The 16,949-nt window shown below is 54.4% G+C and overlaps 1 protein-coding gene across 2 annotated transcripts in view; it reads right to left on the reverse strand.

Moving 5' to 3' along the window:
• The window catches only part of AK8 (adenylate kinase 8), a 118,317-nt gene that overhangs the window by 90,023 nt on the left and 11,345 nt on the right, over positions 1-16,949 (reverse strand). For both annotated transcript variants that reach the window (XM_040632112.1, XM_040632111.1), the window contains exon 5: positions 8,738-8,806. In XM_040632112.1, coding sequence (XP_040488046.1) covers positions 8,738-8,806 — 69 coding nt within the window. The remainder of the gene's footprint in view (positions 1-8,737; positions 8,807-16,949) is intronic.

Below are 16,949 nucleotides of genomic sequence, written 5' to 3' on the forward strand. Positions count from 1 at the left end.
CCGCTAATTCTCATCCAGGCGGGCGGTGGGGATGTTCCAGAACTCATTTGAGTAATGATGCCGACGGCGGGCTGGGCGGCAGGTCACGTGCTGCCCCCAGAAGCGCACCGGACTCCAGGCGGTGAAGTAGGAAGGAGCAGTCTTCTCCCGCCCATACGTGATCTGTTTCCACCTGCTCCTCTTGCACGGGGAACACTGCCTGAGTGGACCTCAGAGCCAGGTGCAATGCTGAGCACTTCCTTGTAGGATCTCATTCAATAGGGAGAGCAAGGCAGCCCTTTGGACCCCAGAGCGCACGCGACCTGCCTGCGACCTCAGGGAGCTCCACAAGGAGACGTGCTAAGGCCTGGGGGGCTCTCCCCACCGGGTCCCTTCTGCCTTTTTCCTAGCTGCTGACCCCCCAGCCCAGACATGCCAGGGACAGCTCCGGCCAGCAGAGGCGGACACAAGCCATCTGCAGAGCCCATAAATCACATCCCTGACCTGCAGAGGCCTCTGCTTTTTCTCGGGTGACAAACTCCCACTGTCTGACAGGCCATGGTAATTGGGTACAAGACTTTCCCTCTCCACCACACAGCTGGGGGGGATGAGGGCGACCATACATCAAAACATTTCTTCTTTTTCTTCTCTTAGCCAGATATTTTCTCGCCCGTGACCTTCCAACTTAGTCTGGTTCTGGTGACGCAGAAGTGCCTTTGTCAACGGGCCTGGCACGATATCAGAGACCCCGGCGGTAGCCGGGCCTGTCAGAACCTCAGTGTGGCAGGGGCTACAGTGTCCTGCTGTCCTGGCCACTGGTCCTCTGACTTTAGTTAAGTCCCTTCTTCCATCTGGGCCTCAATTTCTCCTTCTGTAAAAGGTTTTAGGTAGGATGACTTCTAAAGACAATGTTTTTTTAAAAAAATTGATAAGACGAATTGGAATTCCTCCACAAGGCACAGTCACTTTCATGATAAGCCTTCATTCAATATTTTAAAATCCAGCATCCTGGTGGCTGACCCTTGTTCCAGCTGATGAAAGAGATGACGAGGCAGGACACAGGAAGTCTCGGCAGAGGGCACCAAGATCGAATTGGAAGATGGTTCTCAAACCTTGAGCCCTGGGGTCTCAGGGCACAATGCTACTCTTGGGGCACAGCAGTTGAACCCGTGAAGCTGCAGGGGACCTTGAAAGCACTGATAATGGAGAACGATTTTGCAATGCGATGAGGAAAGGCACTAAACAGGTCTCCCCACCGGTTACATAAAACCATGCCAGGGCAACCATCAAAATATTTTCCCCAGAGAAGCCTTGGGACAAACACGTTCCTGTTGTTGAAACCGTCGTTAGGATGTTGGGACTCAACTGCACAGTCACATTGTACTTTCCGCATCTTCCCCTCCTTGAGACAACAGTGAATGAGGATAGGATTTCCTTGCCCTGGTGGTACAGACTGGGGACTCATCCAAATGGCATTCTCTCATTCATGAATGTCATGAATATTTCCCGAGCTTGGCATCTAAGCCAGGTACCACATGAAGAGCTGGGGGTTCTGCGCTGATTGGGACAGATGGGGCCCCTGCCCCCACACCGTGACTGTGGGCATCTGGAGGAGCAGGAGAGCAAGAGGCCGTGAAGGCACGTAACAGGGCACCCAGCCTCCCTGGGGCTCGGCGAGCTTGGGGACCTCCCTGAGGGTGTGACTCTAACCTGAGACTAAGGAATGAGGAGCAGCTGCCCGGCTGCATGGTGGGGGCCCCAGGCAGTGAGAAGAGCGTGTGTGAATCAGTTTCTATTGCTGTGTAACAAATGCACAATCTTAGTGGCTTAAATAGCACATATAGTATCTCAGTTTCTGTGGAGCAGGAGTCTGCGTGCTGCTTAGCTGGTTCTCTGCTGGGGTCTCAGAGGGCAGCAATCAAGGAGAGAGTCGGGCTGCATTCTCATCCGGATGCTGGACAGGGGAGGAATCCACTTCTGAGCTCCTTCAGGCTGTTGGCAGAATTCCCTTCTGTGCTGCTGTTTGACTGGGGGCTCTGGTTTCTTGAGGGCTGGAGGCTGCCCACGTGGGCCTCCCCAACACAGCAGCTCACTTGTCAGGCCAGCAAGGAGACTCTCTCTCCAGTCCACCCAAAGTCTTAGATCATGTAACATCATCACAGGAATGACCTGTCTTCACATCTGCCCTCTTCTGTTGGCCCTAGTCCCACTCAAGGGGAGAGGGTTACACGAGGTGTGGACACCAGGGGAGGGAAACTACTGGAAGACCCTCCCCTCAGTGTGCGGAGGCCCTGGGAGGCGCCACGCAGGTGAAACTGGAGGAGGTGTGAAAGACAGCAGGCACGAGGGGATAGAGGGACAGAACTGGGCAGCCAGGCAGGGTGGGAAACAGTGAAGGTTCTCAGAGGGGAGGACACCACGGCATGGGTTTTAAAAAGACAACCACCTCCATAGACATAAAATAAAAACATCCTTCCGAGGGGTGTTCTTTCAAGGGAGCGCTAACATCAGTTGCCTCCAGGAAGGGAGTGGGTGACTGGGGGGCAGGAGGGTGAGGGGCCTTGGGCACCTTTTGGATTTTGAACCATACGAATGTACTGCAGTCAAGAAATAAATTCGTTCATTTTATGTTAAGCAGTCCCTGCGGCAGCAATATGAAGAAGGGGCCGGGAAGAAAGCAGGGTAGCTGCGAGGACGGATTAGGGCCAAAGGAAGGAAAGGGACTGCAGTAATCCAAACCCTGGAAACCAAATGTGACTCTGGAGAAGTAAGACTTAGCATCTCTCTGGCATTAGAGCCTTTTCCTCTCAAATTTCCTGAAGCCACTGCCTCATTTCTTAGCTTCCCTCTGCCCTCAGAGACGTGGTCTGAGGAGCTCTCAGATGTCAAGACCTTGGCTGTCGGGGCGCCTGGGTGGCGCAGTCGTTAAGCGTCTGCCTTCGGCTCAGGGCGTGATCCCGGCGTTGTGGGATCGAGCCCCACATCAGGCTCCTCCGATGGGAGCCTGCTTCTTCCCCTCCCACTCCCCCTGCTTGTGTTCCCTCTCTCGCTGGCTGTCTCTATCTCTGTCAAGCGGATAAATAAAATCTTTAAAAAAAAAACAAAAAAACAAAGACCTTGGCTGTCCCTAAAGAAAGGCCGTGGGTCCCCAACAGGTAGAGCCCACCTCCTTTTCATCGTTCCAATACAAAGGGCTAATTTCTCTTTCTCTAACGCATCTGATGGTCACTTCAAAGAAATTCTTCAAAGAGATTGCATTAGACCAAAAAAAAAAGGAAAAGAGAAGAAAAAAACCCCAACATTAACTACAGAATCCTGATGGGTTATGATTGCATTATTTTTCCCTGAACGCTATTCCCTGCTTCCTTTTTGTGCTCTAAATTACCAATTCTAGTCCCTGTGTAGCTAAATAATAATAATTACCATATAAATGAATATGCATATGTGTCATTTTTCTCCCTAAAAGCAAGAAAGCCTGTTTATTTTGGATGAGGGTTTGTTTTGTTTCTGAACAACCAAAGCACATAATTAGGAGCCTCACCTCTTGCTCTTGAAATCCTGTCTCTGCAGGGAAGAGATGAAAAAGGTACTGGATGCCCCTTGAAGCTCAGAAGAAATTTTACAACAAATTAAAGGAGATATTTCTCTGCTCCGCAGGTAACAACGGCCTGGACAGGATCCGAATCAGAATGTGAGGCCAGAAGGGGCTTCAAAGCTCAAGCCAAGCCTGTCCTTTGACGGACGGGAATGGAGGCCTCTTGGAGCGAAGCACTCCCTGGAGGGACACCGTGTGCATGGGTGAGACAAGAACAGAGTGGCCGAATCACGACCCCGTGTTTGCATTTCTGCTCTGGGACTCACCGTGGGACCCTGAGCAGGACACACAGCCTCTGCAAGTCTTAGATTCTGCAGCCCTCAACGCAGTGAGGGCAGTGCCTCCCCCACGGGGCTGCTGTCAAGATACATGAGGTCACGGATGCGGCCCTCAGCCCTACGCCCCCATCGCTGGTACGACTGCAGACCATCGACAGTACGACTGCAGCCTCGATGCCTAGGGCCCTGTGCCCTGCAATGTGGTGCAGTGAGCAAAGTGTCAGGCCAGGCGCCCCAAGTCCCTGGGGTCCAGACAACATCTAACCATCATAATCAACGTAGTAATAATGATGATCATTAATCTCATTATAAATACTAAATAAATAGAATTAAATCAACCAAGAGTATTACTTACAATGTACAATAAAGTCATACAGTACAATATAATTAATAATATCACTTACAATATAACTAATAACAAATATTATTACGATCTTGATGATGGTGGTAGCTATTGGCAGGGACCGGGGATGCCTGGTCTCACACTGTTCCCACCGCAGGTGCACTGTGCAGAGAGGCTGAGTGGACCAAACTTTTAGATAAGTTCAAGAAGGTTTAAGTAGCTAAATGCATGTGTCAGAGACTATTCTAGGTCACCGGAGGCAAGTTTGGGATGTCTAGTTGAAATCCCGGAGAGAACCACCATCTTTACCCCAGAAACCGTGACTTAGTAACTCACAGAGAATTTTAAAAGTTACATGAATAAACCAGCCCAGTCCAGCTGGATCCTGTGTCTGGATCCAGTGTCTGGATCTCTGAGGCATGAGTTCCAGGCAGTTCTCTCCCCCGTGGAATGCACCCAATGACCCAACCCCATGAGTACAGGCCTCTGAATTCCAGGCTGAACGTTTACGCACTAGAAACATGCAGCAATTCTTGAAAAGCACTTACACACAATAACACTGTTCTGTATGTCTTAAGATTGGGTCATGGGAGGATGGGGTAAAGCCTAGCCAGAAGCCAAGATGAGGGTCTGAGTCGAGAGGCTGGGTTCCCCCACCTGCCAGACCCATCGCCTCTCTTGTTCCCGCGCTCAGCTGGCTGCAGCTCTGGGCCTCCCCTGCACCAAGTGAAAGCCAACACTTGACCTGTGAGCACAACAGCCAGGACGTGGCAGTTCAGGCTCGAGCTCCTGGATCATGAGGGCTTTGATATCGTAAGCATCTTAAAAGGAAATCTGAACCAGGCATGGGGAGATCCTGCAGCCTTTGGTGACACCGAGACGGAGCATGGAGCCGCCCCCACTGGGGCAGTGGCTTGGCCGGGCTGCGGCTGTGGCTCGTGAGTAGCCCACAGTCCTCAGGGCAAGCGAGATTCCTGGGGCAGGAACTGAAGAGTTACTGTGTTTAGAGCCACGGCTAACAGCACGGGCAGTCCTGGTTCCAGGAGCTCTCAGCCTACTGAATTTGCCTCACACAAAAGGATGGCTGTGTCTCTCCGGCTCTGCCCTTTTTTTAAAGATTTTATTTTTAAGTAATCTCTACGCCCAACATGCAGCTCGAACTCATGACCCTGAGATCAAAAGTCGCATGCTCTACTGACTGAGCCAGCCAGGTGCCCCCCGGCTCTGCTTTTAAATGCAGCCCCCATCCTGCTGGCAGGTTCCAGTCTGGGTGACTTGGGTACGCTCATACCAAAGGAGTAACACTTGATATTTGGCCAAATGGGACGAGCACTGCTGGTGAAGAGAAGAGAAGCAGACCCAACTGCTTCCAGCCTGGTGATCTGCAATGCACGAGTTTAATCTGACTTGGCAAATTCATGATCAATTATGGATTAAGGCATAGAGCGTTTTGTACGGGAAAGTGCCGGCCCATTTCCAGTCACCTAGGAGGCTCTCCCCTCCCCCTTTATTCCTGACAAATGATCATTTCTGCATCTCCCAGATAAAAGAGAGGAAACCTTCAAAAGGGTAATCGATTGATGGGTCAGTTTTAAGAAGAGTTGATCAGAGATTGGTTGAACTGAGTATGGAGGGGAGCCTGAGCCTCATTCTGCCTGCCATCCCCTCCACCTAAGACAGCCCCTCCAGAGACCACCCCAGCCCCATCCTGGAGGCTTCTGGAACAACCTGGCTCTCCTGGCCTGGTTAGTGGCCCTCATGGCCCAGCTCACAGCTGGTCCTGCTTTGGTCATGCGAGTCTGTCTCCAATTGCAGATGGTAAGCTCAAGACCAAGGGACCACCTCGCTTGTGGGGGGCTGAGGCAGGGGGAAGGGTCCCAGCAGCAAGGACCATGCAGTGCCTGTAACAGGTGCCTGTGGCAGAACGCAGAAATAAAGTCCCAGCTTTCTGGCCAGAGGACCAAAAAGAGGAGCATCGGGGACCCGGAAGTCACCACGAAAATGGCAGAGAGAGAAGCTCAGGCAGGAACCAAATGAAACCGTTTATGGACTCATGGGCTCCCCCCCAGTTGTGCACACAAGGGTGTGATGACTGCAGACAGCTTTCTAAAGATGTGGAGAGATGAAGGAGAGCGAGGGCCGCTACCCAGGCCCCGCTGAGCGGCGCACACAGCGCAGAGCGCTGCACAGAACTCGCCAGGGCTTTGAAGACAGAAGCGAGATGGGAGCCACAGCACAGAGAAGGTGGCTGGAACTTGCGGCCTGAGCCCAAATGAGTCAGCAGTTGGCAAAGACAGAAATACCAACATCCACCATAGCATTTAAACAAGACCGGAGTCTCACAACAATATGAAAAGTGTTACACGACATGAAAAATGATACAAAATCATGCAACGCAAGGAGAGCTGGGAAAACCTCAGCTCACATGGGAAAGGACCTCAGGCATCACCGCTGACGTGACTCAGCTGTTGGAGTACCAAGGACTTGGAAGCAGCTGGGTTTTTTGTGTTTTTTTTTTAAGCAGGCTCCACGCCCAGTGTGGAGCCCAGTGTGGGGCTTGAACTCATGACCCTGGGATCAAGACCCGCGCTGAGATCAAGACTTGGATGCTCAACTGACTGAGCCCGCCAGGCACCCCACTGAAGTGGCAGGTATTAAGACATAATAATAACAACGGAGCTCAGACAAGTAAATGCGTGGACAAATAGAAAGTCTCAGAAGGGAAGAGAGCAAGAAGAAACACATGGAATTTTGAGAACTGAGAAACAGCAATCCAAATTAAAAGTTCACTGGATGGGCCCAACAGGAGAACAGAAACAGGAAAAGAAGGCCTCAGTGAGCCTCACGGAGCTTCAATGCACATTATCCGATCCACGACAGAGGGGAGAGGAACAGAGAATGGGGCCCCAGCGACCACGGGGGGAACCACAGAGCGAGTGCTCGCGGCTCTGGAGCCTCAAGAGATGGGGGAGAGAACGGCGCAGAAACTATTTGAAGAAATAATGGCCAAAAACTGCCCAAGTTTGGAGAAAAACATAAACTTATAAATTCAAGGAACTCAACAAACCCACAAAAGAAGAAATCCGAAGAATGCATGCCAGACATATGGTGATCAACCTGCTGGAGACCAAGAACAGGGAGAACAGTCTCCAAGGAAGCTGGGGGGAAAGGGACACGCTACTTGGGCGGGAGTCTGGGCAGCTGCCCTTCCACCAGACACCACGCGGGCCGGAAGGAAGCGGGACGCTGTGAGGTATGAGAAGAGCGAGCTGGGGATCTAGAATTCTGAATCCGGGGACAAACTTCCTTCAAGAATGAAGGCAATAAGACATTCTCAGCTGAAGGGAAACCACGAGAGTTCACTGCTGGCAGAGCTGCCGGGAGCTCCAGACAGAAGGGGCCACACGCAGCGTTGGGAACAAAGGGAGAGCATCAGCAATGGAAAAGCCTGGATAAACAGGTCAGACCGTTCTCCTCCTGAGTTCCTTAAAATAGGTTTGATGACGGAGAGCAAAGCTGATACGGCTGCCTGCGGGGGTTTTCAGTGTCCGCCCACGTGACACGCAGGGCGGGGCACGCACTCGAGGAGGGGAGGGGACTCTTGGACATTCTGCTCCAGATGGCACAGAAGTGACTCTAAACAGACTGAGAAAAGGTAAGTCTGTATACCGTCGATAACTAGAGCATTGCTTAAGAAGAAGCCATACAGAGATATAGTTAAAACACAAGAGAAAAATTACAATAGAATACTTTAAAAATGTTCAAATCATTGATAAATGGGACTGCATTAAAATTAAAACCATTCGCTCTGTGAAGGCCACTGATAGGAGGACACTAAGACGAGCCGCGGACTGGGAGAGGATGTTTGGGAATCACACAGCCAACCCTCTGTAACACCGGGGAGCCATGATGTTCACCCAACGGAGTTCCTCTGGGGACCCAAAGAGTCAGGGAGTGTAAAGCCCTCCCATGGCTCCCATCGTTCCTGCTGCCCGCTTTCTGCCCCTCCACCCCCTCCGCACCCCAGGAGGCTGACCTCCACAAATGGACTGCTTCACCTGGACACACTGCCCTCTGGCTTCATTGGGTTTGGCCAAAGGGGACGCTGGCAGGAGATCAAAGAGTGGCAGGAGAGAGTTTGGGGTACCCCCCAGTTCTCCCGCTGCCCCTCCAGGTCCAGGAGTGTCCAGCTCCCTGTGGGGCTGGTCTCAGCTGCTTCAGCAGTGCGTGTGGGTTGCCTCAACTACCCCTCACTTCTACAACCGCCCTTTCCTTAAAAGAACTCCTGTCACCCCTTGGGACAGGCCGGCTCTGTCCTGGGATCCGCAATGGATACCCCAGATTCCAGCTGGTGATTTGGCTCCATCCAAGGTGAAATCCACATCCATGGACTGAACTTCACTGAGATCGGGTTTGTCTGTTTTCCCCTTTTCTGCAGGTTCTGTGCTAGAACCTGAACCCAAGCCCCTCACCCTCCCTTCATCTGGTGACAGAGCCCCTCTCCCTGGGAGCCCCCGAGCCGCCGCACGCAGGCTTTCTTACCCGCCTGACGCAGTCCTCCTCCTTCAGGCGTTCCTGAATCAGTTTGACGAGCAGTGTGCTGGACAGTTTCTAAAGGAAAGACAACATGCAGAATGAGGGTCTCAACTTGCATACTGAGCCAAAAAGGACATAACTGTCAGGCCAGGGGGCTCAGCTGAGCACTGAGGAGCTGGCTGTGTTGACAGGAAGGTTCCCCAGTCCCCGACTGATGTCCAGTGGCCTCTGTAAAGCCCAGGCCCACTTTGCAGCCCCCACCCCTACCCTGAGCTTCATTCTGCACCAACCACCCCTTTGACGGCTCCTGACCACACGTGCATACCAACCTCCACACTTGCTTTATCCTGTGCCCCCGCCCAGATGCTCCCCCCACCCCACTTGAGTGACTCCAGGATCCCTCAGAGCCTTAGCCCAAGCGCCACCACCTGCAGGCAGTCCTCCCTGACCCTCCCAGGGCTAGGCTGGGGGCCGCCATAATCTTCAACAGCAAACTGTTATTGCTCTAACCACAAGGCCTTCCAAGGGTCTGCTCACGTGTCCAATTCCCCAGGAAGTCTCAAAGTTCCTAGAGGAAAGGGACTGAGTCTAACTTTGTACCCCAGACAGTATGCAGGAGGGAGCCATGGTGCCCATCTCTTCCTAATTCCGCACTCAGAGACCTCAAGGGGGTAGCTTGAAATCAGCCATGGGGGGAGTATTTATACCACGGAAATGGGCGAACGCCACAAAGACGGGCTTTTTTCCCCGGAGAGCTGGTTGTTCAATATTGGCCAGCACACCTCTGCCCCAGGCTCAAGTCAGTGTCAGGGAAATAGGATGCCCTTGCCAGCTGATGAGTTAATGAAACTTCATGTTCCTGAATACATTCAATAAATGGTAATAATGACCTGTTGATTATACCCTTTGTGCTGGGCACTGTGCCCAGCTACATTGTTCGATGTTTACAACTCTGGACAGTCTGTACTATTTTTATCACCTTTTTACAGATAGGGAAGCCGAGTCTCAGAGAGGCCAAGCCCCCTCTCCTGGGTCATACAACCAGGGAGGAGCAGAGGCAGAACTTGAACCCACGCGGGGCAGCCAGAGCCCTGCCTCTTAAGCACTCCGCTCTCCCTGGCCCAGCAAAGGCAGGTGGGGGGGGGCACAGGTAGGAAGTTAAGGATGCCCAACCTTCTGTCTCTCTTCTGAACTTTCTCTGGCCAGAATCAACCTTCCGATTTTCACAACCAAGTCTGATTTTTCTAACAAAATCTCGAACGCCCCAGAGCTCATGCCTGGAAAACTCACTCCCACGTGTCCCCTTGACCCAAGATCACTAAAAGCTGGTGCTTCTCCACAAACAACCCCAAACAGTTGGTCAAAGCAGACTCCCACGCCAGCCCTGGACAGCACATCCCGACCTACGGCAGGGCTGCACCGGCCCCCGGGGGGGAGGGGCTCCTGCCAGGTGCAGAGGACGGTCCGTGGGTGTGCGCTGGCTGCACACAGAAGTGCCCAGCTGAGGTGGCGGGAAATCTACCTTACGCTCCTCTTCCCAAGCTGGGGACCCCAGAGTGGGGCCATGTAGGCCTGGCAGGAGGTGGGGGGCAACTTCCCAAAGTATCCTTAGGGCTAGTGGTGGCCCTGGTAACATTTTAGTGACACTGGAGACAAGTCTGGGTCTTTCATTCTAGAGCCAGCATCTGTAAGGCTTTAAAGACCAGGTCTTGCCTTGGGAATGCTGTCACGTCTGCCTGGAGTGCTGTCAGAGCGCCTAGAGAGAACGAGAGCCGGGACACCAGAGCCCCTCCAACAGGCTGCACACTGTCGGGGCTGGCTTAGAAATGGTGCACACGGCCGGATGTGTCCATGCCTCACATTCGTTGCGTCCTGGCAGCGCGGGTGTGGGCAGTGGACAGAGCTCAACCACTTTTGACTATGGCTGTTCGCCATGTTTCAGTGAATGGGCTTAGGCCGGCTCTGCCACAGAGTAGTTCAGAGACAGGGAACAGGGTGTGGGCACAGGCACAGAAGCTGGGGGTGGGGGAACAGTCCCCAAAGGGGCTCAGCGCCTGTGTGCTCAGATCCACCCAATCTCTGAGGTAGGGTTGCTGACGGGGCTGGTCCAGGGACGACATCTGGAGAACCACTGTCTTAAAAGCAAACTCAAGCACCCAATCCCTCCCCCACATGGGAGAGGTTGCTGGAGAGGGTGCCTTTCTGCCCTACCCCTATCCTCCCAGCTCTCCTGGGAAACTTCCCCAGCTGGTGAGGGAAGGGGGTCAACAGGGAGCAGCCCTTTCCTGTCCCCTCATGTTCCCTCCTGACCCCAGGCAGAGCTAGCTGCCACCCTGAGTCCCGCTTCCCTTCAAGATTACTCTCCTGTCCCTGCCAACACCCATTCAGGAGGCAGCACTCAAACAGGTACTGGGATGGGCAGGGGTGGGGTTGGAGGGGAAGTTGGGGTGCGGGGGTGGGGGAGGTGCCAGCCAGTCAAAGAACACGGTTGAAAGGAGACAGGTCCAGGTGGGATACAGCACCCGCCGGGGTCTGCCCTGCGGGGGACAGGCCCTTGACTTTGAGCACAGCCCCTCCCAGGTGCACCCCGCCGCTCCCTGCCTTGGCGCTGTCTCAATGCCAGCTTTGATGTGTCACGTCAGCAGCAGGGCTTCCAGGGGGTGCCTCTCAAAGTCCTGCCAAACTGTCTTTGTAGGAATCAGGCTCCCTCCTCCCAGAGCTCCGCCATGCTCTCCCGTCCCAGCCCCACAAGGCCTGGCTTTGTGGGGAGAATCAGGGACAAACCGGTAAAGCCCGGTGATGCCCCCACTGGTCACAGAGAAGGCCCAGATCAGATGCAGGGCCCTGGCTCCTCGTCTCCCTGCTTCCTTCTCATCAAGGGCAGAATCGGCCGCATCGGCTCCTGTTTGGACTCTCTTCTCCATCCAGCTCCCAATGCCCACTGGTCTGCTGACCTCAGAGCTGCCACCCCCACTGAGTGACACGCTGGTTTGCTGCCATGCATAAGCAGCGGCAGGTGGAACCCTGCCTCTGCCCCCCATCCCCGCCCCGGCACCTCCCTTCACTTCTCGCACCTGGGCTTCCTCACTGGGATGACACGAGCCGGACTGGTCCCATCACCAGGCCCCACTCTCAGGTGCCCTACTGTCCCTGCGTCACCTTGGGTGACACCTGCTCAAGAGGCAGAGGGCATTTTGATCTCCAGTATGAACTCCCACCTGGAGCAGAGTCAGGAGGGGAACAGTTGAGACTCCTGGTCTGCCCAGTCCGGCCTCTTCCTCCTACAGCTGCAGCTGGTGGGGGTGGGGAGCCTGAACTTGGACTTGAGCTCGCTTAAGAACTGGTCAGAGAATCTTTAAAGGCAACTCTCATTTCAAAGTTCCTACCATTTCCAGGACTGTCAGAGCAGATCTGGATGGCGGGCACGCTCACAAGTGCTGAAAGACAGGGTCCGGGCGACAGGAGGCAGGAGGAGGGAGAGAATGGGAGACGAGGCGTTGAAGGAAGAGCACGGCCCAGACCACATGCCACACAGCAGGCCCACAGAGGGAGGTGGCTCAGAGGAGACCCTGCAGTGGGAAAGGCCAACAAACTTTGCAGGGAGAATGGTCCTCGGGCTTAAAGGTCCCTATGCTGGGCCGCAGGCAGTACCTCCACTACCCCGAACCTTCTGCAAGGCCCGTTCACACGGCCGCCTGGAGGGGCGGAAAGGGGACACGAGACAGAGGGAGGGCTTCAGCACCATGCACTTTGTCTCAGTGTGGCCTCCAGGACATGGAGCAGCAAGCCTGGAGAGGGCATGGCTGGAGCAGACGGAGACCACCCACAGGACTGGGGAGATTCCAGAAATCCTCAGCGACACTGGAGAGCCCTGTGTGTACCCGGAGGCAGGATGAGACGGACAGCATAAGTTCTTTTCCTTGGATGTTAAAGAAAATGGTGGCCCTGGCAGCTGGGCACTCGGGTGCACTGGGCTCCACCAGATTTTAACTTTGTCAACAGAACTGAAAGGAGTAAATGACACTGGAGCTGGAAAGAACCCAGCTCTGGCTCCTTGCTGTCTGACCGGCCTTCAGAGCCGGGGTCACTTATTCATTCAATAAACACAGGCTGTGGTGCCCTGATATGACAGCTGCATGCCCAAGAAACCTTGATTTGGCGACAATTGGGCTGTAGGAGTAACAACCACAGTGAGAAGGGGAGTGGCGGTTGGGGGGCCGGGGCCACATTAGAATTCCCTGGGGAGCATCTGAAACTCTCAACGCCTGGCCCTACTCCCAGGGACTCAGACTAATCGAGTCTGGCAGGGCCCAGGCGAGTCCCGTATGCCACAAAGACTGAGAACTTCTGGGCCAGGCGGTTTCTCGGGTATGTTCTCCCTGCAGGGATTCAATAATAAAGTTCTTTAGAGGTAAGACATCCCAGAGCAATCACACCCAGCTCCTGCTGCAGAGAAAAGCCCTTTCACCAGGGACCCTCTTCTCCTTCCTACCACCTCCTGTGTGATTAGAAACCCAGAGGACTCGGTTTTCCCCAACTCCAGCAGGGCCTGGACTCGGGTGAGGCTTTCCAGAAGCCCTGGGCCAGAATCGAAGGAGGCACGGGCTCTCTGGCTCATACAAGTGCAGGGTCAGCACCTGACAGCTGGTGTCTCCTTCACTTTTGTGCCCTGGGCTCCTGCTGGCCTCCCTGTGCTCCCCACCCTGCCTCCAGGGCTCCCCCACCCTGTGTTTGTGACAGCGGATGGGGGCGGGCTTAGGGAATGGACCAGAGCCTGCAGATGAGGGAAAAGGATTTGACGTAATAGGATAAACTGAGAGCAAATGTGGCCTCGGTCAAGGCGGAGAGGAGACGAGAAGAGGAGAGGGGCCTGGGGCCTGGCAGAGTGGGCGAGGGGCTGGAGGACAATGAGAAAGGTGCCTGCTTAGGGAGAGGTGTGGTGTTTTGTTTTGTTTTGTTTTAATTTATTTATTTGAGAGAGAAAGAGAGAGCATGAGCAGGGAGAGGGGCAGAGGGAGATGGAGAAGCAGACTCCCCACTAAGCAGGGAGCCCGATGCAGGACTCAATCCCAGGACCCTGGGACCATGACCTGAGCCTAAGGCAGACGCTTAACTGACTGAGCCACCCAGGCGTCCTTGCTCAGGGAGAATTTAACCCTGACCTGATACCAAAGAAAGACTGGTGAGTTTTCTAAGTATAGTGTGTGTGTGTGTGTGTGTGTGTGTGTGTACACGCGTGTGCACGCGCCTGTGTGTTTAAGAGAAAAGAGCCCTTATCTTCTGGCAAGTGGAAATAAATGAAGGCCAACCCAACGAGAAAAGCAAAGGCTACTTAGCCAGGGCTTGCTCTGGGGAGGGGTCATCGCATCACTTGGGTTTGGCAGAGGCTCCGAGGGGGTGGCGGAGTGGGAAAGCCTGGTGGTGTGGTGGACCAGCAGCCGATGGCGGGCGTGCCCTGCCAGGGCTGCGGCCTGGGGGAGCGGGAGGCAGCCGTCGGCAAGCGGGGCGTCCTGCATGTTTGGCTTCCTCTGCTTGGCCATAAGCTGGAAGTAGGGACAAAATTTGGGGAAGCTGTCCACGATGAATCAAGTCCTGGCCACATGGGGCTGACTGTGACGGGGTTAACACCGGCTTCCCGAGCTGGTCACGGGAGACATCGAGCTGGTTGCCTAGGCATGTCGCTACAGGTTGTGGGTCAGAGCTCCATCTTTTTTTTCTGATTTTATTTATTTATTTGAGAGAGAGAGTGAGAGAGAAAAAGCACCAGAGAGGGGAGACTCAGAGGGAGAAGCAGACTCCAGGATCGTGCCCTCAGCCTAAGGTGGACCCTTAACCGACTGAGCCACCCAGGTGCCCCAGAGCTCCATTTTTATATATGGTCGGGTCATTGTGTATTCAGTGTCTCAGCAGATAGAGACTGAAACAACTCTGGATGAAATGAAATGCCAAATGGGTTTGCTCCCATAAACCGGCAGCAGGGAGGTGCAGGGCAACACGCGGAAGGAGGCTACTGTGAGCCGATGCTGGTTGAAGCTGGTGACGGGCCTGTGAGGGTTCTAATGCCTTTCTCACTGCCTCTGAGTCACATTATAATATTTCATAATAAACAGTTAAAAACAAAAAAGCTGGTCCAATCCTTCCCTGCCCACATCGTTCTGTGGCCATTTGCCTGATTCTGGGCTCTTCCACATCGTGAATCCTGCAGTTAGGCTCTCTAAGAAGGCCTTTCCTAGCACGACTGCATGACTTGGCCCCACCAAGCCCCTGAATCTTGCAGTCTGCTCTCCCAGCCGCGGGCCAGCGCCTGGGAGTCAGTCAGTGCTCAGAGAACACTTCAGCGGGTGAGTGACTTAGTCAGCCAAGGCTTCCAGGCCCCTTAGCCTGGGTACCCCCACCTGCCCTGGAGTTCCTAGCGGCCAGGAGAAAGAGTTCATCTTTGGGTCTCCCGTGGCACTGCAGGAGAGCGCAGGGCACACAGGAGGGGATGAGGGAAGTATTTGGGGAACTGTCTGGAAATGGCTACAAGGAGGAGGTCTTGGTTAACACCAGCAACCTTCTCGGAGAGAATTCCGAGTAGGAAGGCAGAGCCGAGATTAACCGGAGAAGACTAGGGATTTGAAGGTATTATTGCTACTTGCATAAGAGCTGTAAAAGCCTCCAAATCTGAGACGATTTAAAGACAACCCTTACCAAGAGGCCATGCCTGGCGACGGCCACCTACAGCCAGGCCACGCGCAGCCGCCCGACGCACACCCAGGCTGGCTTTTCAGAGCCTTTTACTCCTTGATCAGCCCTGATGGCCTTGCCTTTTATCTTCCCTCCCCCGTGTTTCTGAGCCACGGAACCCCATCCAGACACCCTTGAAAGCACTTCGATGTGATCTGAAATATGCTAATTAGAGTAATGAAACCCAGGAGGAATTTCCTTAAAATCCTCCCCTGTTTAATTCAATAAACCTGATAAAAGTGTCTTTATCCTAGAAATATGCCTGCCTCCCCTGCCCTGCAAAGCTATCTGAAAACGAGATAACCACTTGCTTTCTGAAACCATGTTCCCTCCCCAAACGCTGGTGTCCCCCAGCCATAAGCACACTTTGATTCCTGCAGGACTGCAGGGCAGGGGGCAGGCGGGGCGTCACTTGCTCCCCGGAGCGCCCCCGCCAGACAGTGGGGGGCAGGGAGTGCTCTGGACTGAGCATACTCAGAGTCGCTTCACCACGGCCGTGGCCGACCTCGCTCAATGAGGTCTTCCTCCCATCAGGTTGCCGTAACCGGCCAACCTGGGGCTGGGAGTCCCACACCGCATCCCTGAGAACTGCCCGCACCCCTGCAGGGCCCTCCCAGCCACGTCGGTGCCCCAGCGGCCTTGCCGAGCCCTCTTCGCCCACCCCTCACCAGAGCTGCCCGGGCCCCGGGGACACCTGACCAGCTGGCCCGTGCAGAGCCCCTTTCCTGAGGCCTTGGTGCCGACTCTGTGGGGGGCTGGAAGCAGGGAACAGGGTGGGGATCAAGAAGGACAGAAGAGAAACCTCGGGATGGAAATACAAGAGGAAGTGGCCTCAAAGAGTCAGAGAGTGGCCATAGGTGGTGCCCGATTCTGGCTGCAGAGCCAAGGAAGAAGGTGCTGCTTCCATCCGGGCCCCAGGCGTCACTGTGGCCCCCTCCCCCACCCACAGCTCCCCACCCCAAATGCTGGCCTGGCTCTGGGTTAGGCCTGAATCTGCCCTGGCCCTGGGCGGTTACTTAACCTCCACAGGCTGGGGAGGCCGGCACCCGCACACTGTACATGGAGGTCACAGAGGTTACGAGGTAAGGAGGGAGGCCTGGAAAGGACTCAGCAAACACAGGGATTCCTACCCTTCCCAGCCAGCTTCCCTCACAAACAAGAGGCAGCGGAGTCTCCATAAAGAACGTCCAAGAAGGCACATGCCTGCAGCTATGGTCTGAATGCTTGTGTCCCCCAAATGCACATGCTGAATCCTAACCTTCGAGGTGACAGTATCGGGCTGGGTGGGCTTAGGGAGCTGATTCGGTCATAAGAGCAGAGCCCTCGTGAATGGGATTAGTGCCCTTAAAAAAGAGACCCCTCTCCACCATGTGAGGACGCAGCGAGAAGACGGCCCTCCCCAGACACCACATCTGCTGTGACACCATGACCTCGGATTCCCAGACCCCAGAACTGGGATGAATCAGTCCTGTGCTGCCAAGCCAACCAGTCT

Source organism: Ursus maritimus, unplaced genomic scaffold (genome assembly GCF_017311325.1).
Source record: "Ursus maritimus isolate PB19 unplaced genomic scaffold, ASM1731132v1 scaffold_17, whole genome shotgun sequence".
NCBI classification, from domain to species: domain Eukaryota; kingdom Metazoa; phylum Chordata; class Mammalia; order Carnivora; family Ursidae; genus Ursus; species Ursus maritimus.